Source organism: Trichoderma atroviride, chromosome 5 (assembly GCF_020647795.1).
Source record: "Trichoderma atroviride chromosome 5, complete sequence".
In the NCBI taxonomy this organism is placed as follows: domain Eukaryota; kingdom Fungi; phylum Ascomycota; class Sordariomycetes; order Hypocreales; family Hypocreaceae; genus Trichoderma; species Trichoderma atroviride.
The window spans coordinates 2444230-2471913 of NC_089404.1; the positions used below are offsets into that span (position 1 = coordinate 2444230).

Consider the following 27684-nt stretch of genomic DNA (forward strand, 5'->3'; position numbering starts at 1 on the left):
AGACGAGCTGCCAGGGTCTAGTGCCTAATATGGACTCTCCGCTGCATGCAAACCTCCTTGCAGCAGCAGCCCTAGCTGCAGATTTCCACATTCGTGCAGTCGGCTCCTCGGTAGTGGAAACAGCAGAGCGAGTTGACGAGTTGAGTCAGAAGTCACTTGTAGTTGAGATTGTACAACCATTTTGTAATTCTCAGTCATCCCTCGTAGAGCTGTTACCAGCTACTCTACTAGCACCGACTAAGCAAGCTGGAGCGTCAAGCTCAGACTTTTCACGCGTTCCAGAGCTCAGACCTGCCGCCCCACGCAGCGAGGCGCCAATTCTCCAGGCTGTGGCCTCGGAGCTGCTCGCTCAAGTCGCAATTCGCTCGGAGTTGTGGGAAAAGGGACAGGTCTGGCTAGGAATGGATCCTCGAATACGGCGACTCAGGGCTGTTGTGCAAGCATAGCCTGGTTACAAGTGCTCTGTCTTCCAGAGAGGTTGCGTCAAGTAGCTACATCACACAGGTACAAGAGGGTTTCACGACTGCAGCATCTGGTTCAAACGCCGTGGCCCCACTGACACGAGATCCAGGTGTTTGTTGTTGCTGATTCAAGATTGATAAACAGGGAGCTGCGCATCGTCATTTGCCCACAGCTATCGCCATGAGGCAGAGCTAGCCGGCCCTGGTAGCGGGATACCTCGTCGCGACTCGCCGCATTCACGCGTCTGCCAGCGCCAATTCACTGTGGCCGGTGGCCGGTGCGCCGGCGCCGTGCAACCCCACCGTGGCAGCCCAGCGCCCTGGACGAGTATCTCCCAGGTACTGCTTCAGCTGCCATCCCTGCCCGCCCAGCCTCCCAGCGCTGCTTAATGGGGCTTGCCTGACCCGCCGCAAAACACGTCTCCAACGCGTCGCGCCGCACGTGACGGCGCTGTGCAATCGTTACAAAAAGCTCTGGCGCCACCACGATGCAGCACCGTCTTCACCTCAACCACCGCGTCTGCAGCATCTGAAGACAATTCATTCTCTTGATAATACACTTTACGCGCTCTGTCTTGCTGCTGTGTCTCTCCCCCACCAGAACCATCTCAATGGCCTCCGAACTCACCCCCTCCAAGCAGGTCAGTAACACCACCCTTACAAAGCTTCTACCTAGTTGTCGACTATGATCTTTTGTCTGGAAGAGCTTTCTCAATTCTCAAGACTCTAAAACTAACATTGCACGTTTTTATACAGGCTGCTTCTGCCATTGACTCTTTCAAGATTGAGTCTCCCGTCAAAAAGATCAACTTCAACGCCTCCGACAAGGAGAACCAGCCTCTCGACGACGCCGCTCTCGAGAGCCTCGCCAGGCAGATGGACGACAACCACAAGCCTACTGAGACCGTCAAGGTTGACAAGTCAGAGACCAAGCCTACCGCGGCTCTCACAATCAAGCCTGATGAGATTGACGAGCCCATCCTTCAAGAGAACCCCCAGCGATTCGTCTTGTTCCCCATCAAGTACCATGAGGTGTGTAAAAAAAAGAGATCCCCTCACTTCTACCCCGGACGCGTTCCGACGCGTAAAGTGGCACCCCACTATGGGACAGGCATGCTCTGGGAATACCAATTGACTAACAATGGCTCAATTAGATCTGGCAAATGTACAAAAAGGCCGAGGCTTCCTTCTGGACCGCCGAAGAGATTGATCTGTCCAAGGATCTGCACGACTGGAACAACCGCCTGAACGATGACGAGAAGTACTTCATCTCTCACATCCTGGCCTTCTTTGCTGCCTCCGACGGCATTGTCAACGAGAACCTGGTCGAGCGTTTCAGCGGCGAGGTTCAGATCCCCGAGGCTCGATGCTTCTACGGTTTCCAGATCATGATGGAGAACATCCACTCCGAGACCTACTCCTTGCTCATCGACACCTACGTCAAGGAGCACAGCCAGCGCAACTACCTCTTCAACGCCATTGAGACCATTCCTTGCATCCGTAAGAAGGCTGACTGGGCCATCAAGTGGATCCAGGACAAGGACTCTTCCTTTGCTCAGCGCCTTGTTGCCTTTGCTGCCGTTGAGGGTATCTTCTTCAGCGGAGCCTTTGCCTCCATCTTCTGGCTCAAGAAGAGAGGTCTCATGCCTGGCCTGACCTTCTCCAACGAGCTCATCTCTCGTGACGAGGGTCTGCACACCGACTTTGCTTGCCTGCTCCACTCTCACCTGAAGAACCGCGCCAGCAAGGAGATTATCCGTGAAATCATCACTGATGCCGTCAGAATCGAGCAAGAATTCTTGACCGAGGCTCTCCCCTGTGCTCTGCTGGGCATGAACGCCACCCTGATGAAGCAGTACATTGAGTTTGTTGCCGATCGTCTGCTCGTCGCTCTTGGCAACGAGAAGATTTACAAGTCCTCCAACCCCTTTGACTTCATGGAGAACATCTCCCTGGGCGGCAAGACCAACTTCTTCGAGAAGCGTGTCGGCGAGTACCAAAAGGCCGGTGTCATGAACAGCACCAAGAAGCCCGTCGAGGCCTCTAGCGCCGAAGAGTCCAAGGCCGACAACGGCGGCGACTTTAGCTTTGACGACGACTTCTAAATGCTTCGTCAACTTGCATTTCATCCCATCTCTTTGTCTTTTATGATTCTTGTTCTTACAGTTTGGCACCATGTACATTTTTTGCGGAAAAGATGCCGTCTACGGGTTGGATCGGTAAGAAGGCGTTGATTGTAACAGTGGATTGGGAACACATCTGTTGGTTCCTTGTATTGGTTAAGAGGTTATACACAACACACACTGCGGGCGTTTGGGACACTTATTTGGATGCAAATTCTCTTCTTGAGCGGGGGATGATAATTGCGGAACGAGGCATTGGATTATGATACACTAGTAGTAGTCCAGCAAAATAGAACTGGATGAATGACGATTACCTTGAACTCTCTTTTGTGCGTCGTGATGTGTGATGTGTGATGTGTGTATGCATATACATTTCTAGATATTCGTCTGGTACGCCTTTCGTATGCCGCTAAGCCGTGTCTCGTACGCAAATTGTCCCCCATGGCTCTTTTCCTCATCTGTCCCATGTCCATTTCTATTAACTATCTGTCCCATGTCCATGTCTAGATTCACGTCCATCAGAAAGCAGGCCACTTGTCCCCCTCTCGATCCATCCCCAGCTTATTTCTTGCCCTTCTTCTTCTTCTTTCCACCGCCTCCTCCTGCGCCTCCCCCAGTCGCAACCTGCTGCGGCGTCTGTTCTCCCTGCGGCGTCTCCACCGCATCAGCATCCTGCATCGTCTCCTCCGGCACGTCCTGAATGCCAGCCATGGCCTTGCCCAGACGACCCAGCGCGGCGGACATGAGGCGCGTAACCTCTGCGGCCTTTGTGGTGCGGTACTTGAGCGTCACGCCGCTGACGGGGTCGTATGTCTTGAGGACGAGGCTGCCGCGCGGGGGTCTGGGGCCTGAGGGGGCTGTTGATGATTCGTCGCCGGAGCTGGTGGTGGTTTGTTTGCGGGGCTTGACGGGTTTGATGGAGTATCTGGTGGTGACGCGAGTCTGGAAGATGAGAAGGATTGACCTGTGTTAGCTCCTTCTATTTCTTTCTGGAGGTTTGAGAGAGAGAGAGGAAGACTGACTGAGGAGGGTCGAGCCTCAAGGAGAGCGACGGAGTGGTCGAGCCATTCCTGGCTCGTTTTGAAGTAGGGCATTGGAAGAGTGAGGTGCTATGGTTTGCGCGACTCCATGTATATATGCGACTGATTGGGCGTGTTGTATATGTAGCGAGGTTGAAGAGAGAGGCTGCGGTTGGCGATGTCGATTTGGACGAGTTTGAAGACGAGGCTGAGGTTGAGGTTGTCGATTGAATGCTGGCTTGGCCAATTTTAGGTGGGGCTGCGGGGTTGAGGTACGAGGTACATGTGCCTGGTGTGGGAGCTTGAGAAGGATGGGCTATTGCGAGTATAGGGTGGGAATAGGCGCTTTTTATGGGCGAATAAGCGCAAATATACAAGTAGGTAATTATTCTTACTCTAATTCTTGATCTAGTTGGAGAATCATTATCTAGCGACCCAGATGTGGCGTGGTAATGTGATGAAGTCGGGTACTGCAGCTATTACTGCCACTGCTGCTTATTCGATGCTGGAGGACGGAGAGACGCGAGTCTATCTGTATCATCAACAATATAAACTCTTGGGCCTTACTGTCAGCAAGGTGTGTATCTTTTCTTAAACCAGCTTATATCTAAATACACAAACCTTTGGCGGCTGCATATTTAAGAGTCGCCGCTATACAAGATCTAAAAATTCGGCGGTCACTCCGCCCATGTTCAACCATGCTTCCTCACAAAGTTCACAATCCATCACTTGCAACCTCTCGTATTTCAAATATCCTCGCTGTTCATTGCCATTGACAGGATCAAGGCACATGAGCATTTTGATAGTCCACTTCCCTGGTCTTTCCGCATCAGGGTTCCCTAATAAGGGCATGAAGTCTATAATACAAAGAGCTTCCTGTTGCGCACGCCATTGTTCATGCAACCAAATGTATCCAAGAGGTGGAGATGTACCACTGGATGGAAGCGGGTAGAAAGCATAGCAATTATTGTGGTTATTTGATCCTTTGGGTTCGCTTGCGATACTGAGCTTTGCGATACTTGCATCTAGACTTAGACTTGGCGGGCAGCGGATTTGGCCTGTTGACGCAGGGAATCCAAATCCATTGAAATCATTAATATGATTAGCTGGATTTCGAAGCTTGGCAATCTCCCTGAACCCAGGACCATTTTGTTTCATAATATCAAATTGTTTGGATACATTGAGGGAAGCAAACATCTGATTTGTGTGGGCTTTCTCCAGGGCCATTGCTGGATGGAATCTCACAGCCTGGCCCCAGCCTAGCCATGACCAGCTAGGAAAGGCAGGATTGCGGAATTCAGGATTATGTTGCTCGGCGCGCCAGCAGATTGCCAGATCGAATGCAAAAGCGGGTAGGCCAACGTAGAACGTGCTTGCGGTCCCGTCCATGACCCCTTCGTACATTTGAAGTATGCCCTGAAACGCATTCATCTTGTCTGTTCTCTTCGTGGTTGTTCGTGAAGAGTAGTGCTCTACAGCAGATAAATATGATTGCAGGCCATTAGTGTCCCCAATATTGGCAGAAAGCATCCCACCTACCGTATTGTATCTGTTCAGTTCTGGATACTTATTTTCCCTCGGGAGAGGTGCTCCCGCTCCGCTGTATACACCAGACTGACATTGCATATACAGGCCACGAGACGTGAAAAAGATCATGCGGTGGGAGAGAACCTTTTCCTGATAGCACCAGGCACGGCGACTCCACGGTGACAAGTCAATAACTCTATACAAGGCATCAGCCGTTAGACAAGTACAAGCATCAGCTCTAAAGCTTGCAGATAATCCAGCGCTAGCAGTGTTCGCTGATATCGCACCGAGTGTGCATTTTGCGGCAGCGTAGATTTGTCTCATGCGCAAAATCGAGAGTCTCATATCTCGTGGCGAATCTTGCATAATGCAAAGCGCATCGACCCATAAGTATCGCTCACCGAGACCATCGCAAAAGGCAATAGCATCTCTTACTGTTTGAGGAATCTTGGGCCAAATGGCGGCAAGACCACCCTCTTTCGCAAGCTCGTTTGATACGTCCATCGTGAGCTTTGGCTGATCAACTGCCCCCCATACATATGATAATGCGATATACCGGCAATTTTCTGGAGCGACAGCGATGCAGCGTCGATGAATATCAATAACCCGGAATTGAACTCCAGCAGATGCTGGCCAATGAATTGTCAAGGGAAGGCAATTGCTGTGACTTGCTTCCCCCTCACATCGTGCTAACCATTGGCGAATAGGCTTCATGTAAGTTTCGTCAAGGTGCAACGTTGTAGGTCCACATTGCGAGATAGATATTGGCAGCGAGAATGGGCCTTGCTTGTCCACATAGGTAGAAGCTTGAGCCTGTATCGCTTGTATATAAGTCGCGGCTGAAGGGCGAGGAGCTTTGATAACGATGTTTTGCTCGGTAGATTTGAGGATTGCCTCCTGTGGCGCATCATGTTCATCCCAAGGACACCAGCAAGATTCTCCAGGCCAGAGATCAATGTACAGATGACGAGCTTCCTTCCAATCTCTGTCCCAATCCTCATCAGAACTGAGAGACAGTCAGCAAATCCAAATGCCCATACTATTGATAGTACTTATCAACATCAACTGACGTACTGCAGCTGGACAATACCGGGAGCTAATAAGTATGCCCTCAGCAGAACACAAGCGACTGCAATATCGTAAGGTTTTCTAGCAGTTTTGCACCACTCTTTTTGGACTGTTTGACTTAGGCGGAAGGGCTCATGCTCATCCTCTGCAACTCCATTAAGCCAAATTCCGCGAACAGGATCAGCAACCAGCGGCGTGATTCGGGAATCATCGTCCAACGGCCCTGTTACAAGCACGTCTGCTGCCTCCACAATCATTGGCACCTCGTTTGTCAATATGGGCCAAGCACTCTGCCACTCGGCTTCGTCCCAGCCATTGATGGTGTAGTAGTGTGTATATCTACTCATTGTCAGTTGCTTCAACTCACATGCAGTCATGCACAAGTGCAGCACGTTTACGTTACCCCATTATGAACTCTAAGTTTGCTGACGCCTAGAAAACACGCCAGGAGGAAGCGGTGGTGAGGATAATAAAAAGACGAAATGCCTGGAATGTGGAATTATCAGGTACTAATTGATATCGCGCATCTTAGAGCCGCCAAGCCTGTAGTAAGGGACGAAGTTGGTCATATGTACCTTGATCTTGGACTGATTCTCGCCAGGCTGAATTATGCAAAGTTGGAAAATCGTGGCAGTGTAAGTGCGCCTTCGTAGGCTGAATCTGAAACGAGGCTGATGTTGAGTCGGTGATATATACATGTACATGTACCGAGATACATGCAGCGATGCTGGCTCACCTTGCCGGAGCAAACTGGGATGTCCTCGCTCGGTGGCCTACTGAAGCTGTCACGCATGATTTTGTCCTATAACACAAGTCTATATCTCCTTGCTCAGTTTTAGAAGAATAAGGGAGATTGGACATGCATATACACAAGGCTCGATGTTCATATCCGCCTGCCACGTCCTAATCGGGGGTACCAGCCCGCTATATGCATGCATGTATGCAGCTTGCACAGCCGCCGCGCCATCCCATGGGAGAAACCATTCGGCACCTACAAATAAGCTGACGCACCCAACCTTCACCCCTCATTTTGATCTTTTACAATTCAGTAGTGCTGGTCTTGCGCGCATAGATCGAGCAAGTAAGCGATGCGACTGAACAAGCGATGCGTGACATCGATGGCACATCTTCAATGGAGCAGGACGACTTCCCAGAGGATTGGTGGAACAACATGCCCAGTGCAAGCACCAGTATAAACACTCTAGACACCAGTGCAGACACGTCGCATGGTTCATATAATGTACCTACACCAAACTTTTCCGCGGCTCAACATTTGGGGTTTGGCGGCCAAGCAGACGTTTCATTTGATGGTTTGAGTAGCTATTCTCAGATATTTGAGTCCCGTCTTGACTTTGATAGCTATGATTTGGCACATTGCCATTCTTTCGATGATGTGCTTTCTCCATTTTCTGTGGGAGATGCAATTACAATTGCACCACAGAGCAGATTCAGCGAGTCAGTGGAACTTACATGTACTGGTACAGCGCAGACGATACCGGAAATAGTTGAGCAGGACATTGATGAGACCGCTACGGAATATTCGGATGAAGTCAGTATCACAAGTTCAGGGAAGCGAGGTTTCATCTGGGAGCTGGCAAATGAAATGTTCAAAACTATGAGCTCACTGAATGCGGACGAAAAGACTCAGGCAAGAATCTCCAATATTCTACCTGAGCTGCTCGGGGAATTTGCGCTGAAAATTGGTCATTCTGCTAAAACGCAAATGCATCGAAATACCATGGTTTTGGTGTATAGGTATAGACGGTAAGTAACTACATGCTCAAACTCTCAAGTTAGTAAAATCTGAGGTTACGACGACAACATTTATCGATATATTTATCATGATGATGCTGCGCTATTCGTACTGATGGCACTTCTTATCTAGTGAGATCACGACGGTGTTTGCAGACATGAGTTTCAACGAAAATGTCAGCGATTCCAACCAAAAGAACCGCAGGGCAGATGGAATGAGCTGGCAAGATCGTACAAGTCTCTGGTTCGAAAAGGATTCATCCCAGGAGTCGCCGGAAGAGCTTCCACAATCAGCGGTAGGAGATGGTGAAGCTCCAGAGGAGAAGATCCCAGGGGGGGATGAAGAAGTGTCGGAAACCTGGCCGATTGACTACCTGAAGTTTCTCACAAGCAGCGGCGCGTACGAAGAGCTTATCGCCCAGTTGCGGAGAGAATTCCATTTAGTTCCAGCTGAACTAGACATTATGAGAGATATACGAGAAAAGATTATGTCTTCGCTCCCATCATCTCGCAAAGTCAGCAGGAAATCATCACCACGAATCTATCAGGCCGTATTTCAACTCGATTGGGATATTATCGAATTTTTCAATACTCAGGGATATTCGAAAGAGCCGCACGAAGTATTTGAGAGTATTATTACTATTACTGGGTCTTTTCAGGATGCTCAGGCCACAACTTGTGCTCAGTACATAGAACAAACGTGGCCCATTACAGGGAAAATAGTCATTCAACTCATCAAAGACATCCTCATGGATGTGGGCTACGCATGTCGGCGTAAGTGTCTAATTTCCATCATCCTTGGTTGTATTTGGCTAAATTCAATCTAGTTAAAGTTTCAAATGGAACAAGCATTAAGGCAAGGATTCAAGGATCTAAATTTGTCTTTGAAGTCTACGGAGTCTCAGTTTCCGTAGCAGAGATAGGGGAGCTGATATGTTGGCTTGGAGCTGCTCTGAGAACCTCTCCCCGGCACAACGGATTAATATATTGTGTGCCAAACGTGCGTAATATCGAGGTAAGTACTATGCCACCACCACACACTTGGACTTATGCTCGCTATGAGATCGATTTTGCAATGAAAAGTGTCCCGCAATCCCTCCCAGCAGAAAACGGTCAGTGCTGGCACGACATTTTCAGAAATCCGGTTGTTGTGAGAGGTTACCCCATTGCTCAAAGGATCGAGTGGAATACCGGCCTTGAAATTTCACTTAATATCATGGCAGGACTGGCTCAGACTCAGAGACTTGATCAGTTCAAAGAAAAAACATACATCAAAGGCTTTTCAACCCTGCTGTTTCCAACCAAGAAGAGTGGGGACATTATTTGCTGGCATCTTTTATACAATAAGCACGGAGATCGTATATCTTACCTTGATGATGACGAGGATCAACAAGGATGCATTGGGCAGATGGATCTGGAAAACTATCGACATGTTTTGGGGTGGTGCACGGAAGCAAAGTTATATGCTGGTGAGCTCGGCTTTCAAATATTCCCTGCTGTTGATGAGCGTTTCTCACAAAAACTACAAAGGTTCTGCAGAAGCACATCACCCTGTAACTCACTCGAGGCTTCCCAAGCCCCATGCAGGTTGTTTTCTCGCTGGAGTGAGTGTTTCAGAAGGAAAGATGATTCTGAATGGCCCAGCATTTGAAATCGGGGCCAAAGACACACCAATCTACATCTCTCGCAAAGGTAACATCCGGAGGCTAAAATGGATAGCCACCAAGTTTGTTCTCTTATGGGATGAACGCGACAAACGGGGCTGGATAATTAATGGTGCGACTGCTCTTCTGCACATTGTACGAGCTTTTCTGTCCCACGCAAAACAATATCACTTTAAAGATGCATTTCGATTCAAAGATGAGGATCTTCAAGAGGCAGAAGCCCCCTTTACCGCTGACTCCGCCATTGCTGTGCTTTCCAACTCTCATAATAGGCATCTCAAGCTTTATGAGGAAGAGGATGGCGACGACGAGTATATTTTTAAAACCCAGATTGATCATGTTTACAATCTCTTAGAAAAGCTCATTGATCATCAGGCCGATACTTCAGGTAATCATGGCTCTAAGTTGAGTAATAACCCGCGAAGCTACCTTGAAGGGTGGGATTTTGAAGACGTGGCGAAAGAATGTCCAACGATATATCCACGAGTGGCCACTATAGCGGATGCTGGCAAAGGCTGGATCGATTTTATAAGAGCTATCCATGCTGTTACACTAGTCGGTCGAGGTTTTGGTGATATCATCAAGCCCTCGAGTCCAGACCACTGCGATTCTTGGGCTACGCTACCAACGAAGCGATATTATATCGCTAGCTGTGTTTCTGATTTGGACCGTCTTCAGAAAGAGGCTGGTAGTCACCACGATGGCCATGTCCTGCTCTGCGATAACTTGATATATCATGCTCCGGCCAATGTTGATATATCCTGCCAATGCAAAGTTACTCCAGGGCGGAGGTGTTGCGAGCCTGTTCGAACGCTGATTCCGTCGGCAATGTCAACAGATGTACCTCTTGGAAAATACTTCACCGAGCCTAAAGGGGCGGTCATTCTAGGATACAATTCCCATTTCCCGTTGATCTGGGGAGACACCGGTCTTCCCAAACAAGGGGAACTCATAGAAACGGAGCCTTCGTCAAAGCCAGTCGAGGAGGATGTGGATTCTGGATTCGGGTCAATTCTAACGGAGTCAGAACTGGGAAGCCACTCTGCCTCTCAGTCAGTGTCTGAAACAGAAGATTCAACCGTGTCTATTGAGACTCGTCCCGAAGCGGTACAGAAAGCGGTGCCATCTATCGTGTCGCCGATTGGCAATAATAAATATACCCGGAGCCATTATACAGTAGGGATCATTTGTCCTTTGGCAAAAGAGTTGAAGGCAGTCCGAGCCCTCTTTGAGAATGAACATGGCAGTCTGAATTCGAGATCAGAAGATAGTTATCCATACATTCTCGGAGACATGGCAGGACACTGGGTCGTCGCAGCGTGTCTTCCAGAGTATGGAACCAACCCAGCCGCGACGGTAGCATCAAATATGAAATTCAGCTTCCCTTCCATTCGGTTCTGTTTCTTAGTTGGTATCGCGGGTGGTGCGCCTTCACTGGAGAAAGATATTCGACTTGGTGATGTGGTTGTCAGCTACCCCATTGGTACCAGCCCCGGTGTGATCCAATATGATCTTGGGAAAGAACAGGATGGCAATCATTTCCAACGGATGGGTTCGTTGCAACGGCCGCCACTCGTGCTAATGGCAGCTATCAACACCCTGCAATCAGATCTAGAGCCGCCTGATGGCCGGCTGGATGAAAGTCTTCAAGCGATTACGCGTCGCCTGCCAGACTACAAGTACCCGGGCCAAGACCTCGATATGCCATATCAGACAGCCTGCGCCTTATGCGCCTCGCATCAGGCGTCTCTCGTATCTTGTTCTCACGTACAGCAGCGCGTTCCTCGCACAACAATCTTGCCCACCATCCACTATGGAGTTATAGCTTCAGGGAACCGTGTGATTAAAGACGCAACACTCCGCAACCAGCTGGCACAAGAACACGGCATACTCTGTTTCGAGATGGAGGCTGCCGGAATGATGAATACGTTGGACTGCCTGGTGATTCGCGGCATCTCCGACTATTGCGACGGCCAGAAGAATGACACTTGGCAGAACTATGCGGCTGCGACAGCTGCAGCATATGCGAAGCTTTTACTGAGACTTGTCCCCAGAGGGAAACGTTCCGGTGCTGGCAGCACGGAGCGAAATGAGGGCATGCCACTTACTAAGAAGAGGAGGCTTGACTGATGAAACAGACAGGCGAGATGAGAAATTGCATGTTAATACTTGGTATATATATGTTATAAGAAAATTTATAAGAATTGTACGGGACTTTTCTTCTCGTTGTGCTATCGCCAAGATCGTTGCTCATCTTGCAATGCCTCGTAAGCCCGTCAAGCTTATGGTATTACCTCATTGTTTCCCTTTGTAACCCTGTTTATCAAATACATACATCTTAAATATCCCATAGTGCTTTAGCTTACATAGCAAGTAATGTTAGGGCTAAGGTGAAAAATATCTGGTTCAGGTACGATCTTTAATGGCTGAGTAATATTGTCATGTGGCACGGATATCAGTTCAGCTGCTCATAAATGAACTGCGTCGTATCATATAGGACTCCAAGAGCTGTAAACTTTCTTTGTGGGTTTTCTATAACTATTTAGGTAAAAAGGATGCTATCCCCCAATATAGTATACTACATACAACCGTGAATAGTGGAATATTTTGACTTCCATCTATATTCATTCAGCATCTTCCGTCTTTTGCAGTCTCATTCTAAATTTAGTACATCGCGCATGCACTAAACCCCATCTGTATGCTTTATGTTGGTTGCATGTTAGGCGCGCGTTTGGATGAGGCTGCAGTAAACGTGAATGCGCGATGGATCCAGGAACATTTCTCGTAACTTGAACCTCTTCAGTCCTCCTAATTCGTCTTCAGAACGCTCTGAGAATAGTTGCTCATTTCGAAGGGAAATTAAACCATGAATCCTGATCGCACCATTTCGTCCAACGCCTTTGGGCCTGGTGTTCAGATTCACCAGGGCGATACGGTTATTCACAACCACCATTCAGACGCGCTACCCAAAGCTCGTCGCGTAATTCCCTTCAGACGCAACGAGGATATTGTCCATCGCCCGAAGATCGTCGCCCAACTCAACAAACTTTTGTCACCTGCTGAAGACGGTGAATGCTGCAACGCCGCTCTATGGGGCCCTGGCGGAGCAGGGTGAGTTGCTTGATAATACGACAATTCCGCCGAGCGTTTCCTAACAACACACCATTTCTAGTAAAACCCAGATCGCCCTCGACTACGCTTATCGCCGAAGCCGTGACGATGCTGCTTGCGCCATCTTCTGGGTGCATGCCGATAATGCGGCTGCTTTCGAGCGAGATTATCAAACGATTGCAAGGAAGCTTGGCATGGACAATAAACTCGGTGGCGAAGAACTACTCTTCAAAGTGTGCGATTGCATTGAGTCACAGCCGCGGTGGTTGCTGATCCTTGACAACGCTGATGATTTGGCATTATTTGGTGTCAGCGACACGTTGAATCCAGCAAAGAGCTTGGCCAAATACTTGCCCCAAGGCCATGGAGGAAGTCTTCTGTGGACCAGCCGCGATAAACAAATCGTGGCTATAGCCGGCGCCCGACGAGGTATTGAGGTTAGCCATATGAGCGTTGGGGAAGCGAAACAGTTGCTTGCAGTAACCAGAGACAAAGACATTCGCAACGAAGAGACTCATGATGCTCAGTTACTACTGGAAGAGCTTCAGTGGCTGCCCTTGGCAATCTCACAAGCTGGCTTCTACTTGCGGAGGACTTCAACGCCAATCAAAGAATATCTATCAAAGTTGTTAAAGGATAAAAGCCGATGGAACACGCTTAAACATACAGAGCATGATAGATACAGAAGGCCAGGTATACCAAACAGTGTTCTGGAAACATGGGATATCTCCATTAAGCACGTTGAACAAGAGAGTCAGCCAGCGCACAGGATTTTACACGCCATCGCATATCTTGACAATCAGAATATTCCACTTTCACTGATTCAAGCTATATTTATGACAAAAAATGACTTCTTAACGCGGGAGGAGCCCTGTGAGGAAAACAAAGTCACATTGGACATGGCAATACTTCGATTGAAGGAATTTTCGCTCATTAGTCAACGCAAAAAGGGAGATGGGGAGCCAAGCTTTGATATGCACAAGCTTACACATGAAGCTATTCGATATAGGCTCAATCAACAGAATGTATGCTCTAGAGCGTACTTCTTGTGCATTGCTGCATCGACCATTCATGCCCTCTTCGCTAAAAATGAGCAAGAAACATGGCCCCCACGCGAGAAGTATGCAACACACGCGATACGTCTTCTTGACTCGGTAGAGGTCTCTGAAGCTGAGGTACTCGTTAACGGGGTGAAGCCATATCACCTTCTAGCTCTTGGTTTACTAAGAGTAGTGAACTATTTCTGTGATCAAGGGTTGTGGAGCAAAGCCGCGTTATTGATGGAGAGACTGTTAAGCATAGAGAACAAAAAAATCGGTGAAGAGTATCCCGGTAACATAGAATTTACGAGCAAGCTTTGCCTCATGTACATGTACCAAGGGCTATACAACGAGGCAGAAAAGCTTGGAATACGAGCCCTGGCATTATCAGAAAAGGTTCATGGAGTGAAGGGCTTGGCTACGATAACGATTATGCGCTACCTTGCGGAGGTATATTCTATGCGAGGTCAGTTTAAAGATGCTGAGAAACTCCACGAGAAAGTCTTTTTACTACTATGCGAAGTTCGTGGAGAGGAACACGTTGATACAATTCAGGCCATGGAAGATCTTGCGTCTCTGTACGAAGATCGTAGTCTAATTGATAACGCTTTTAGTATTAAGTCGAAAGCTTCAATGTTGCGTTGTGAAGTTCTGGGAGAAAAGAATGTTGTTCCGATTGATGCTGCGCAAGACGCTGTAAGATGGCTTATGTACCAAAGAGAGTGGACGAAAGCTGAAGAATTTCAAATACGGATACTCTCAATGCTGCAAGAGACTAGTTGGGCGACACATGCAGATACAACTAACGGCATGATATATCTTTCAACAATATACCATTATCAACGAAAATACGCTCAATCTAGGGAGCTTCGATCAAAGATATTCTTGAGAAAACAGGAATACTGCGGAAAGAAACATCCTGATACGATAGTCGCTATGATGAACCTTGCGTCTGCATATTGTCAAGAAGGGAGATTAATTATAGCTGAGCGGCTTCAAAAGAAAAGCTTGACATTGTTTCACGAGGTCCTCGGAGAGAGACATGAGATGACAATTTCAGCCATGGGGCAAGCTGCCTTTATATGTCGTCAACGTGGTCTCTTCAAGAAGGCCGATGAACTCGAGAAAAGAGCGATATCCTTGCGGCACAAGTTTTATAATGGGATGTTTCCACCCGGGCTCTCGAATATAGATGAGATTGCTGCCAAACGCAGCGAAGAAGCCCCCATTAGCCACAGAATCGCTGCAGTTATCAGGCATAAGATAGTAGCGTCTACCAGGCGAAGAAAAAAGGTGTCTATGAGTCGTGAAATGGCTGCATTTACCAGGCATAAGACAGCAGCGCCTACCAGGCATGGAAAAAGAGTGTCTTCCAACCGTGAAATGGCTTGAGTTTTAAGGCGCAAGATGGCAAGAAAACGCAATTATAGGCAACTCGGTTGATAAGATGCACTATTTAGATGATGCATATCTTCTTATGAGAGGGTAAGACTATATCGTTTAGCGGTATCTAACACTTACCATTTTCTGTTTTCACATATTCCTCGTAGCAAAATGCAATATATGCGTCCTTGATGTGATTTTATAAAAGCAGCGATTGACTTCTTTATGCCCCTTGCAAATATCGCAGGATCATTTTTGCTACATCAATTAATCTTTATTCATGATATTTCTACTTCCTATATGGAACAACCTCAGCTATCAGAAACTTACAACAACCTCAAGGCTCCATCATCTACTTCTTCTCATCCAAGGTGATCCTCTTGTGAGCAGGCCGAATTAAACATAATAAATATTTAGCTTATTGCTAAAGAGGGTTGTCGATGTGAGGGTGGCATTGTTTTGAACCATGTCAATGATAAACCAAGGGCCCTCAGACGGTGTAATGATTGCTCCGTTAACAACGGCGGATGCGTCGGTGAAAGTAACATTTCCAAAGTCAGCAAATGGAACCAAGACTTGTTCCTCGAGTGAAAGAGAATAGTCTTCGACAATCCACTCAGCACTTGAGCCGGGCAAGCTGGAGCCCTCTCCGGAAAAGGTATGAGAGACAGTTGTACCATCGACTGTCAATGCCGTGATTCCACTATTATTGCCAGTCTTGGTAGCAGTGACAGTAACAACTGATCCAGCACTGATAGTAACCCCGTAGAAAAAGGTTATAGGACCGGGGAGATACTCATACCAAGGATTATAACTGGCTTGATTCTCAGAGATACACCAGAGGACGCCAGTCTGGATGAGATCATCATTGAACCACCCATCAATCCCCACCCATGCAACACCACAATAGGCCGTATTAGGGTCACCACCTGGTGGGAGTTTAGGTACTGGGACCGTAAAGGTGCCGGAAACCTCGGTAACGCCTGATTGTAAGATGGCGACGCCTGACCAGTTATCAGACGTCCCATCGGCAAACCCGCCGGTATTGTTGAAGCTGGGTCTGGATGCCTGAGAGGGACGTGAATATCTCTTGGCACGGAAAGCATCCATAGCTGCCTTCTTATGATCGGAAAGAGGGGAGGCCAAGGCGGCAGTAGCAACTAAAAGCAGGTTTGCGGCTGAATGAATGAGCTTCATATTGAATAGTAGTGGATGAATTTGGTAAACTGAGATGGATAAAAGTTATTAAGTATGCGGAGAAGGTTGTATAAATTGAGATGGTAGTAGACTGTTGAGTATTGTCTAAACGATTTCTGTTTGTGATCGGATCTAGATCAAACAGACTACAAGAGGGACTTTATATACTTGCAACCTCCCTCTTCAATATGCATTACACCGACTCATGTTTCCGCGTTTCAAGGTTGCTTGCTTCGTATATTTGGAGGCAATTCCACTTCAACGAGCTACGAAGGTAACTCCATGGTTAAAGTTGAGAAGGGCTATTACGAAGACGGGCAGGTAACCCCCTGAAAGGCATGCAGGGTGCCATACTGGGTAGCATGTCTATAACAGGATACGAGACTCGTAATTTTGCTGCTTCCTTGAATCATCATTTTGTGTATACTCTTTCTTCCTTGTCTACGTTATCAACCCTTGCGCTGACTGCAGCAAGAACGTCTTGCTTGCACCGTGTGGCTGACTAAGGAATAAACAATACTGACAGAAGTTCTCTATTCTTAGTTCCTCTGACTATACCTATTGCAGGAATCTACGTGTGCTACATTGATGTTTAGAATGTTTTATTTTCGTTTTTTTCCTTTTTTTGAGATAAGTTGTATGTATGTTTGTTTGTTTTATTGACACCCATTCAGTAAGCTAGTTATATGTAACCCTGAACTATGCAAAGGGTCGGTAGAAGCAGCTGGTGCAGATGATGCATTCGCTACATTTTATATGAACAAAGGGAAGAAGCAATGGCAATTTGGATCTTAGGAGACTGAAATATTAGGATTGATCTCCTCCACTGATTTCTGCAAAGCTTTGTAGCCTTCCGGCCCTGATCTACGGAAAAGGGGTGTATATACAGCTAAGAAGTCTTTGTCGGGAACTTCTGAGGAGAAGAGGGCTGGACTTTTCGGCATTTTCGGAAGTCCTTGTGCTCTAGGCTCGCGAGCTGCGTTTATAGCGGGGTCTGATATCGTGTCTAAGTACGAAGCCTCCATGTCCCGATCTCTTGGCTAGGAATCTTAATAGGATAGATGCGACTTGGGGAGCTCTGAACTTCCTTTAACAGCTGTATCTGCTTGCTTCCATGTTATACTGAATATTATAGTGTCCTAAATTCTAGATAACTTTGGTAGTGACCTCCGGAAGGAGCTTTTCTGCATTAATCCTAAGGCCTGTGCAGGCCTCAAGATAAGTAGCCAGCAAGCTGCTCTGCCAAATACATTACTAATTATAAGTAGATTAAGAAACCAATCCTTAATTTATTTATCACCCGGGCCATCAGTTGAGGTTGATGAGCCTCGCATAATTGAACTCTTGATGCTCTCGGCCGAGCTGGATAGCAAGCGATGCTCCATGTACGATGTGGTATCTGACGCATTGCTGCTCCTTTTATCCGACTTGATGCTAATCTTTCTTGCGTACCCTCGGTGAAGGGTATGTGTAGGCGAGAGGAATCCGTTGTTTGGCTCCCGTCGTGTTCGCCTTCCGCCCTCATCGCCATCTGGCGCACGGACTCAGCACGTAACTTATAGCTGGCTTATAGCCAAGAAGATCTCTCTACGTTGAACATTAGCTTTTGCAACAAAGGAGCTGGTGGGAGTTGCCGTCAAAATCTGGTTCTCAAGCAGGCCATTAGAGAAACCAGCCAGTCCTGATCAGAATATGCAGCTAGAGCCAGGAGGAGCTCGCTACATAAATACGCGGTTCTAACAATTTCTAGTTTTACCTGTGCTCCCTCTCTTGCATATGGCGATGATGAGGGGTTATATGCCCCACAATGTGGACGTGCGTGTATGAATGCCTTGCCGGCCACCTGCAGCAAGAAGTCAAATGATATATTCATCCGTCATCTGGATCAACCAAGACTCTTGATCCTTAAGACACCTCCTAGGCGACTGCATACATCTCGTACGTATCTTCTTCAGCCAGCTTGCTGATTTTGAGAATACTCTCAACATTTTCTACTCCCAGGTTGTATGTAGTGTAATACCGATGGCAACTCAAATGTCAACAGACAGTCCCGCTGGACTACCAGTCGACAACCCAAGCAAGTCATACTGGCTTTCAGAGCCGTCTGAGATGCTCCTCGGTCACCGTACCACGAAAGACTTGCCGCAAACCGCCGATGTCCTCATAATTGGGAGCGGCATTACAGGCGCCTTGGCAGCCCACTTCGTCAAGGAAAAGGCGCCCAACCTGAACGTCACCATGCTTGAGGCAAGAGAGGCATGCTGTGGTGCTACCGGAAGAGTGAGTCTTTTGTTCTATTCAAATGTCTAGGTTATACGTCAATGGAAAGGCCATCTAGTAGCGTAGAAAGAGCGGGTAGTGCGATGGGGATAATGCTCCCCGTTATCCAAGACAACTTGCTCTTAGACGGCCACGACAAGTCCTTGAAGTGCTGCACTAACTCTCCCGCCCTAAGAATAACTACATGAACCCTGCCTTGTGATAGTTGTCCGCTAATAGCTATGCAGAATGGTGGCCATTGTCAGCCGGGATACTACTCCTTACCGCCGCATATCGCCGCCTTTGAGCATCGAACATATTCCTATCTCAAAGCATTCGTCGAATCGCAATCAATCCCTTGCGATTGGCGTACTACAACTGGCGTGCATGGCTATTATTCTGCGAAGCTCTTTGCTACCACCAAAAAGACTATTGAAAAGATCCAGGAAGAGAATCCGGATATTGGTACAAATATCACAGTTGTAACGAAGGAGGACGGTGAATCTTCTCTATGCGTACGGCAAGATGAGAGCGGGGGGCTTACATTGAAGGCCTTGCGAGTCGGTGCTGCCGAAGGCGCCGTTGTACAGCGGAATGCCGCGAGCCTCTGGCCGTACAAGCTTGTTGCGTTTGTGCTGGAACGTCTACTGGTAGCCGGTGGCTTCAACTTACAGACGAACAGCCCGGTTACCGGCCTCGAAAGAGTTGCCATGCCACCGGGACTGTCGAGTTCTCACACTAATGACAAGGCAGAGTCAGGAGGCTGGACAGCTCACACGCCCCGTGGCGACATCTCCGCACGGCATGTTCTCCTCGCCACAAACGCGTATACTTCGCATCTGCTTCCCCAGCTGGCAGACATCATCGTGCCAGTCAGGGGCCAGGTATCCAGCCTCAAGCCGCCCGCCAAGGGCCCGCTGGACATTGGACACACGTTCTATTTCGTGTCCGACCTCGACGACCGCCGGGACGACTACCTCGTGCAGAGACCTCCGCCGGGTGCGGAACTGGTTTACGGCGGTGGACGCATCCGCGCAGAGGGCCACGGACTCGGCGTGTGGGATGACAGCACCGTTGACGAACGAGTGGCAAAATATCTTGGAGGCGAGCTGAGCGGCTTGATGGATCTCTCGACACGTGAGCAAGGAAATGCACAAGGCAAGCAGAAGCAAGATGTCGAGCCGACATTCGAATGGTCAGGCATCATGGGCTTCTCGCGCGATGGCTGGCCCTGGGTCGGCTCTGTGCCGGGCAGCGCCGGTGGCGGCGATGGACTCTGGCTGTGTGCCGGATATTCTGGCAGCGGCATGCCCAACGCGGCCCTCTGCGCCAAGGCGGTTGTCGATATGATGATTCCTGGCCATGAAGATGGGGAGATGGATTTACCCTGCGAGTATTTGTTTACCGAGGAGAGGCTGGAGAGGGCGAGGGCATGCGAAACCGTTGCAGAAGCAGACCGGAGGGGTGCATTCATATGATGTGTTTTGAAGCATGGTTGACTTGGAATGTAGGTGAGGTGGCTAGATTTGATAACCCACAGGCGTCACCTTCACAGTTTCAATATATATTCGCCATGTACAAGTTTGGCTGGATCAGGCCATTTAGCCAAGGCTGGGATTAGGAAAGGGACGTATGGTACATTCGGTGCGTTGGATTCGCGAGACAAGGTCATTTTGGTGCTCTGTAGCAACAGGTAGCAGACATAGTATATTGACCACAAACCTTTATAGCTCATAAGCATTTGAGCAGCTACTTGAATGGACTAACCGTTCGTCAGCTACACAGCCAGGAGGTGCCATTTTGGCATCAGCCTCCAATCGCCAGTTTACGATCAGTCCTTAAACCTGTTGTTCATATAAGCCCTCCAGAACTTTCTTTGCCTCAGTAAGAAGATAAACGTCTCGCTCTTGTATATAGCGGCCCAGCTCGGATGTTGGTCTCACCAAGACCATACCTTCTCAAGCCTCGTTGATTGGCATCCATTGATGACTAAGCCCACCGACTCGTTCTTCTTCGGTTAAAGAGGGGCTGCCTGTAACATCAAAGACGTCGGCAAGATAGCGATAGGAAACTTGGTGAAGGTCGTTGCGAAATTCTTCTGTAGTGGCTATGCAGTTGGTGTTGCGCAAAGAGAGAGTAGCGCCAGTTTCTTCCTGAACTTCGTGTTGAGCGTCATTAAGGTGCTCCTCGTCTCTTTCAATCCCCCCCACCCGGTAACTTATAATAGTTCCCTCTGTTGACATAGATTATGGCAATCTCTTTCGAGGGCTTCAAAGCTACAACGCGAACGGCATATCGACTAATGTAGGTCGTTTCGAGCTGCTTGGCGCCAATAGTCTTGAGACTCATCATTTTATTACCAACGTAGTGAGCAATGGAAAATCAACAAAGGTAGTTAATGTTATAAAATGCGCTGAAAATGTCTCTCTCTGAGAGGCCGATGGAAGAGTAAGGGGGAGAGAAGGCGAAGAGGGGGGGGGGGGGAAACGGTTGGTCCAACCGTATTTGTTTGTTTTGAGTTCGCTCCTGGTATACGTAATGTGATAGGCAGCAACGTGCCTTTTCTGACTGATTTTGCATTCGCGCTTTGACAGTTGGCAAACAACAACCCGCGGTCACCTAATTTAGGAGAGTCACTAAGTTTGATGGGAGGGTTTCTTATTAATAACAAATGCTAAGACTGACATGGCTTGATTATATTCGCTATGTGATGTTACACTAGGTGTTGGTATAGTTATATTTAATGATTAAGTACCCTTTGAGCCTCTTTCCTTGATCTGGACAAGCCATAAAAATGACGCACATCCAGGTAGAATAGCGCGGACGTGTAATGCTTGATTTCCCATGCATATGTATAGTCATACAAGCGATTTTCTTTATATTGTCTCACCTAACTTCCTTCTCTTTTTTCCTCTCTACTGACCTCCAAGAAAGTAGCCACATTAGAGGCACATCTTTTGCAATGGAACAATCCATTTGACTTGATTGATCGAATGAATGACTCAGAGAGCGGGATCTATTGATAATTGTCGGAGAGGTGATGACAAGACATAAGTTAAACATGTGTGTGGAGACTAGTGACTGCAATAATTAGGTCTTCACTTGGACCAGTGCGCCTTTTGACGGGCAGGTCTAATGAAGGAGGCATCAAGACCGACCGAAGAAAATGCCGTGCAAATGTAGGATGTTATTTTTAGTAGACAGCGTTAATCTCGCCCTTGAGTCCATTCTTTCGTTTTTCTCTTCTCTTCTTCTTTTCAACAGCTTCGTTTGCATTTAGCCAATTATGAAGCTCCCTTCTTCACCCACCGTCTTCTCTTATCACCATACCCTACGGTTGTATATCAACGATACACCTCTCCTAATCTCCTCAAAAGTGCAGCAAGCAGCGAGAAGAGCAGGAGTCAAACTGGCATGGGATAGCAATGGCCATGTCAATGGCATTTTATACGACGAAAATAAGACTATATGTAAGGAATTTGATATTTTTATGCTTTCTGTACGAGAATTTATGCATTTGGCGAGAAGAGAGCACAGAGTGGCTTCCAGTCCTTCAATCTTGTTCTTTTATGGTCATGCGTTGACATATTGTTGAGTTGCAACAAACATTTAAAGAGTTATAGCCGCGTTATGCTCATCAATAAGGTAGCGCGCAACCTCAAGATGGCTTGCCGTCTCGCCCCGAGAGGCAAGACATAATGGAGTGGCACCATCTACTGTCTCTGTATGAGCATCATCCGGGTCTAGCTTTAATAACAGCTTGACTGCTTCGAGATGTCCATATCGCGCTGCCTGGTGAATCGGTCGACTTCGAGAGACTCTAGTTGCTGAGGATTTCGCACCTTCGTCTAAAAGCTTCTGAATAACCTGCACATGTCCCTCCTGGGAAGCAATATACAAGGCAGTCGCACCATCTTTTTCTTCGGCGTTGATGTTTGCGCCGTGCTCCAAGAGGAGATTAATAATCTCAATATAGTTTTCCTGTGCCGCAAGCATAAGAGGAGGCCAGCCGTCCTCTCCTCGAGCGTCTACATCCGCATTGCTCTTAATAAGAGACGGACCAATTCGATGTGACCGTTCTGGGCAGCTTGATGAATTGGTAAGCGATTTGACGGATGTTCCGAAAAGTTAACGTCGGCGCCTTTCTGAATCAAAAGGTCGGCAACTTCAAAATGCCCTCCCTGAGCCGCGAGCCAGAGGGGAGAAGGCGTCTCTTTACCATAGCCGTCTTTATGTGGATCAACTTTAGCACCAGCCTCTAACAGCTTCTTAACCACCCCGAGGTGGCCATTTTGTGCCGCCTGGTGGATGGGACGGCGGTTTCCATCTGTAGAAATGATTTCTTTATCAACTCCCTTCTGTATAAGGATCTGGACGATTTCATCGTAGCCTTCCTGGGCCGCGCTCCATAGCGGTGTCATGTTTTCGTTATCTGGCTGATCGTGCTTTGCATTTACAGCCATTAACAGCTTCACTATATCAACATGGCCGTTTCTTGCAGCCTGATGAATAGGCGTCCACATGGTATTCGTAGTGGCGGCGTTGACATCGATGCCAGGGCAGCTAACTAAGTGTCTAACAACTTCGAGATGGCCTTGTTGGGCAGCATACAAAATTGCCGTCACACCGTCACTACCGGCAACGGCCGCGCATGTAGGATTCTTCTCCAGCAAAAGTTTCACCATGTCGAGGAATCCAGAATAAGCCGCTTGATGGATGGGTTGGCGGAATTTAGTGCCAGACGTTCGTGGCATAAACGGGGCCAGTGTTCCTTCACCGTCATGAATCCCGAGATTTATTGGTTTGTAGATTACACTGAAAACATCATTTGGTACGTAACCTGTGAACATATCGCCATTGTCCATGAATACAATAGATGCGTCTGAAAAGAGCGTCTGTACCATATCGATCAGTAAGTGAACATGGTTATTGTCACAGATTAGCATACTGGTGGAGGATGGGGATTCGGTAGCTGTATAGGTACTGTCGCTCTATCGATCTGGTCTAGAAAATCTCTTAGACATTGTATGGGTAGCATGTTTGGATGGGCACCTACCCGCTCTTGGATCACCTCGATCAGCTCGGTTCTGCATTCCTCTCTTCTTATACTTGGAAAACCCCCACTCCTTGAACTTGATTTTGTACTGCTGCTCACTGTGTACTTTGTTCAATTAGCTTGACTGGCGACCGTCTCCTGAAAGGTTTCCCGACCTAGCATTGAGCCCTTTCGCCGCCATCACTTTCATGACTTCTTTCAGGGTGCATTTCTCTGTAATGTACAGTTGCTCAATGTCGCTTTTGTACCTATTCCACATCTGCGGCAGTGGGGTGCGCACCCTTTTGCTCGTACTCAGGGACATGACCAATCAGATGGGGATTGGTTGACTTTCAAGAGGAGGATGTGAATGCTAAAAGATTGCTCAGCACAATAGAATCAATTAAAAAGGCAATCTGCACAGGAATATCAGGTAAAGGCGTTTATTTATGTTCATATCAATATATATGAGGCTTCCAATGCAAAGTTCAAACTTTTCAAATCCGGCGCCTTGCATCGCCATGCTAGCAAAGATCTGCACGTAAGACCAATCGCCGCTTCGCAAACTAAAAGTCTTTGGCAGGGGCTGGAAACTTCTGGCCGAATTTTCCCGACTCAAATCGAATGTCTTACTTTCACACATAGCTTCGACCCCCGCACCATTAAAAACTTTCAAAAGTTTCCAACTTCACACAGCGGGCTACGTATCACTTGCAGCTGGGGCAGATTCTTATTGGGCTGGCCATAACGAACATCCTAAGCACGTCTCAGCTTGGCGGGGTCAGACGCGTGCTGAAATTTCCTGAAACTTTCCGAGTCCCGTTCAGGCACCAAAGTTTAGATTTTCCCCCGTTGAAATTTTTGAGGGTTTGGATATATTAATTAGAAACTCGCCTCACCTCTGGGCTGTTGGTCGTCTCTTTTTTAATCCCAACCACCAATAGCATTTACGGGAGCACTAATTTTATCTCGCAAAAGTAGTGACATTTTCCTTGCACAATGGAGCCAGAATTAGAACCAAATCCTCTTATAGCGGAGATCAACGTCTAGACTCCTTCCTAGTGAGACGAGCTCACAACCTTTAGCACGACCAAGTCTGTGTCTCATGTACTCACTGATACTAATACCTCCAAACGGCTTGATAAGAGGCCTAGAAAATTTCGGTGCGACAAATAATATGACGCCCCGAAACGTCGCGTCATCAAACCTAGTACGTGAATACAACCCCTTTTCTACAGCTTCACACAACCTAATAAACTCAATTTAGGGAGAAGCAATGTAATATTTGCCACGCCTACTCTAATATGATTGAGGCTCTTGACAACATCACGCCGCCAATGCTCCACCCGGCAGTCTTCCAATATGGCATCTTGTCTGAGTGCGCAATGACAAGTACGTCGGCGGTGGCAAGAAGAAGATTAAGAAGATGTTTGCCTCAGCGCGCTATGAGTCGAAGATCCTATAGGCTTTAGTATCCGCTTCCATGACCTTTCGCTGAGGTATGCGTTCTAGCGACATGACAAGTAAGCATGAGCTTTTTGAATGGAAGCTGCAAATCATACGCTGCTCTGCTGCTGAATTTTCAAAGAAATGACGTGTATCTAGAGTTCATGATGGGCCGTGTACCACTTTGCTGAAATGTTTCTATTTTCATTGCTATAGTTGATGATTGAAAGAGCATATATCTCAGCTCGAATCGTACGTAATGAGTGTAGGGATAGTATCACTTGCTAGTCTAATATAACCTCTCCTAAAATGTCGTTTATCTTTTGAAAGAAAGCGACAGAATCGAGCCAGCTCAGACAACTTGTCTGCGTGGCAAGATGGCGAGATGGCGTGATTATAGCTAAAATAACTTCCCTCCCCATATTTTGACCTAACTTGAAAGCAGACATAAGCTACGTGGGCAAAATTGGTGTGAAGTATCTGCCACGACAAGTATCTGAGTTCAATAAGTTGACTGCTGCGTCTAACGAAAGTTCATAAAAGCCCCAGGCATCAAAGGTAAGCGCAAATCGCTCAAAGAAAATTCTCATAAAAGTTTACAGAGACTAAAAGCCAGAAGGGGATGTTGGAGTTGAAGCGGTCAAACAAATTTATCTTTGGGGCAAAAGTTACATACAAATATGCAGTTGATGCTGCTAAATAAAAACTGATAACAAGGGGAGCCTCAATTCTGCCTTTTACCAAAGTACTAGAACCCAGTTGTCGCAAAGTTTCCTGCCTTGCACTTGTGTTACGCGGTATATCTTTTGATGAAACTTTCGAAATAGTTCTAGTTAATAAGAAAATTGCGACTGTAAATCAATTAGAAAGGTCTTTAAGGACAAAAATGAACAAAGAATGGCCCCTCATTTTCGAATATATAAACCCTTTGATTCCCATCCCCAAACCTATCCTATATCGACCGAAGTCATTCTTTATAGTATTGTTATACCTTGGCAATCCTTACGCATTGTGGGCCGTCTGAATTAGGATCAAGCGACAAAGCGGCGTGTTATAGCTTTCCAGTCTGCTTTCATTAAAAGAAGCAATGGATTCTCGCGAAGCTCAAAACATCAAGCCCTCGTCCCCACAAGATAAATCTGGTGGACAGTTAGTTCAAGTAAGTCTACCAGGCTACCTTGGGAAGTATGCGTGCTAACTTCGACTGAAGGCTAAGAATTCTACCACGCCGCTTACCAAGACCCTGCTTCAGCAGCTAGACACTGGCAATCAGGAGGGTTTGATGATGGACCGTTGGCTGGAAGAAACCCCAAAGGAAGAGCCATTTAATGGCCTCTTAGTGACTAGGAGCCTCCAATAGAACTACAACACCAATCTAACGTCACACGGCTACAATGGCACAATACGTACCGCATAACAAGGACTGACCTTATGACCGATAAGATGTAGGTCGACCAGCTTGTCGAGTTGACTTGGTATAAGTCGACACCGGTCGATAGTTAGTGTCGGTCGCCTTTGAAGACACGGCGTACTATATAAGTCTAAAGGACTCCATTCATTAGATTATCAAACAGTCGGTCGTTAATAAAGCGCATAAAGTTCACTTCGGTTCTTTCCGAATTTCTCCAATGCACTTTCTTTTGGCAGCGAGTATATTCTGAACTGCGTGCTGATCTTTCACCCTCCAAGTAATCAGCAATTAAACTTGAACAAACTGGTGTATGTGAACGCAAAGCTCTATTATTTGTGATACGCATTGCGGAAAATTCTGATTCCACAAGACAATTACTGGAGCTTGCCGTAAATCCAGTGGTGTAAAGTTTGCACGGTAGCCCACTGCTTGTATACGCCCTGAAGATGCCTGATAGTAATATCGCTGTAATCCTCCCAGCAGACGAAAATTAATCATCACACAGATTGACCAGTTCGATCGTGATGCACTCTATTGGGCTATGTATCTCTGACTGAAATAAATACCCAGCATTATCCCCTTAGCCCTGTGAGTAGTTGACTTGAAGAAAGAGTTGGGATTCAGTAAAGAGCCCACATGCCGCTAATGCTAAGAAGCAACTTTAATTATAGAAAACTTGTCGAAGAGCCCCTGCTACTATATCGGACGTTGATAGGAATGATCGGAAGGTGTTTTTGGACAATAGAGGTGTATGATGCTGTATTCATCATGAATTTTATTATTCAGGAGATAGGGCCAAGTCTGTCGAACAGCAGGACTCCTCAAGACCAACTCAATGGCTACCCAATGGAGAGATATCAAGTTATATGGTCAAAACCGTGTTATGATCGATCGCTATAACATGGAGAACGGTGGTAAATTCGGCCATTTTTAGCTTTGGCTTAATTTGAGCGCAAAAAGCCTTGTGGGGAGTGAGGCGAATATAAGTAGCTGTCCTGCTTTAAAGTTATGAACAAAAGCAGGTTAGGCAATATAGGGGTTGATATTGATCATATTTTGTTCTTCTATTCTGACTTAGAGCCCAAATATGTCTGGTATTTCTTTGCTGTGTAGTAGGTAATGACGTAGGCTTATTGCTTTGTATTAGGAACCAGGACATCACAAATTGTAATAAAATAAGCATGTGAC

At 47.2% G+C, this 27684-nt stretch overlaps 10 protein-coding genes across 11 annotated transcripts; 5 read left to right on the plus strand and 5 right to left on the minus strand.

Annotated features, from left to right (window-relative positions):
- Nucleotides 1-974: 974 nt before the first annotated feature.
- Nucleotides 975-2895, plus strand: TrAtP1_010011 (uncharacterized protein). Its single transcript, XM_066114523.1, has one exon. The coding sequence runs from the start codon at nt 1625-1627 to the stop codon at nt 2564-2566; it is 942 nt and encodes a 313-aa protein (XP_065970619.1). The 5' UTR covers nt 975-1624; the 3' UTR covers nt 2567-2895.
- On the minus strand, nt 2896-3902 carry TrAtP1_010012 (uncharacterized protein). Its single transcript, XM_014090006.2, has 2 exons — nt 3607-3902; nt 2896-3526 (listed from the first exon to the last, which is right to left on the minus strand). The coding sequence occupies exons 1-2, from the start codon at nt 3676-3678 to the stop codon at nt 3146-3148; spliced, it is 453 nt and encodes a 150-aa protein (XP_013945481.2). The 5' UTR covers nt 3679-3902; the 3' UTR covers nt 2896-3145.
- A 322-nt stretch (nt 3903-4224) lies between these two features.
- TrAtP1_010013 (uncharacterized protein) lies at nt 4225-6804 on the minus strand. 2 transcript variants are annotated; one of them, XM_066114525.1, is made up of 3 exons: nt 6602-6804; nt 6205-6537; nt 4225-6136 (listed from the first exon to the last, which is right to left on the minus strand). In XM_066114525.1, the coding sequence occupies exons 1-3, from the start codon at nt 6604-6606 to the stop codon at nt 4255-4257; spliced, it is 2220 nt and encodes a 739-aa protein (XP_065970620.1). In that variant the 5' UTR covers nt 6607-6804; the 3' UTR covers nt 4225-4254. The 2 variants fall into 2 exon arrangements, with proteins under 2 accessions (XP_065970620.1, XP_065970621.1); XM_066114524.1 differs by having other exon boundaries at nt 4225-6537.
- A 362-nt stretch (nt 6805-7166) lies between these two features.
- TrAtP1_010014 (uncharacterized protein) lies at nt 7167-11823 on the plus strand. Its single transcript, XM_066114526.1, has 4 exons — nt 7167-7962; nt 8084-8724; nt 8778-9419; nt 9481-11823. Exons 1-4 carry the CDS (start codon nt 7304-7306, stop codon nt 11742-11744), a joined length of 4206 nt encoding a protein of 1401 aa, XP_065970622.1. The 5' UTR covers nt 7167-7303; the 3' UTR covers nt 11745-11823.
- Nucleotides 11824-12416: 593 nt separating this feature from the next.
- Nucleotides 12417-15197, plus strand: TrAtP1_010015 (uncharacterized protein). Its single transcript, XM_066114527.1, has 2 exons — nt 12417-12725; nt 12787-15197. The coding sequence occupies exons 1-2, from the start codon at nt 12481-12483 to the stop codon at nt 15155-15157; spliced, it is 2616 nt and encodes an 871-aa protein (XP_065970623.1). The 5' UTR covers nt 12417-12480; the 3' UTR covers nt 15158-15197.
- A 347-nt stretch (nt 15198-15544) lies between these two features.
- On the minus strand, nt 15545-16345 carry TrAtP1_010016 (uncharacterized protein; the record flags this gene model as incomplete). The annotated part of the gene is made up of 1 exon (XM_014089605.2): nt 15545-16345. One exon carries the CDS (start codon nt 16343-16345, stop codon nt 15545-15547), a length of 801 nt encoding a protein of 266 aa, XP_013945080.2.
- A 2034-nt stretch (nt 16346-18379) lies between these two features.
- TrAtP1_010017 (uncharacterized protein) lies at nt 18380-20082 on the plus strand (the record flags this gene model as incomplete). Its single annotated transcript, XM_066114528.1, has 2 exons — nt 18380-18625; nt 18853-20082. 2 exons carry the CDS (start codon nt 18380-18382, stop codon nt 20080-20082), a joined length of 1476 nt encoding a protein of 491 aa, XP_065970624.1.
- A 2131-nt stretch (nt 20083-22213) lies between these two features.
- TrAtP1_010018 (uncharacterized protein) lies at nt 22214-22600 on the minus strand (the record flags this gene model as incomplete). Its single annotated transcript, XM_014090002.2, has 1 exon — nt 22214-22600. One exon carries the CDS (start codon nt 22598-22600, stop codon nt 22214-22216), a length of 387 nt encoding a protein of 128 aa, XP_013945477.2.
- Nucleotides 22601-22632: 32 nt separating this feature from the next.
- On the minus strand, nt 22633-24107 carry TrAtP1_010019 (uncharacterized protein; the record flags this gene model as incomplete). The annotated part of the gene is made up of 4 exons (XM_066114529.1): nt 23816-24107; nt 23661-23765; nt 23553-23608; nt 22633-23499 (listed from the first exon to the last, which is right to left on the minus strand). The coding sequence occupies exons 1-4, from the start codon at nt 23820-23822 to the stop codon at nt 22633-22635; spliced, it is 1035 nt and encodes a 344-aa protein (XP_065970625.1). The 5' UTR covers nt 23823-24107.
- A 2065-nt stretch (nt 24108-26172) lies between these two features.
- On the plus strand, nt 26173-26445 carry TrAtP1_010020 (uncharacterized protein; the record flags this gene model as incomplete). The annotated part of the gene is made up of 2 exons (XM_014090001.2): nt 26173-26244; nt 26296-26445. The coding sequence occupies 2 exons, from the start codon at nt 26173-26175 to the stop codon at nt 26443-26445; spliced, it is 222 nt and encodes a 73-aa protein (XP_013945476.2).
- Between the last annotated feature and the right edge of the window lie 1239 nt (nt 26446-27684).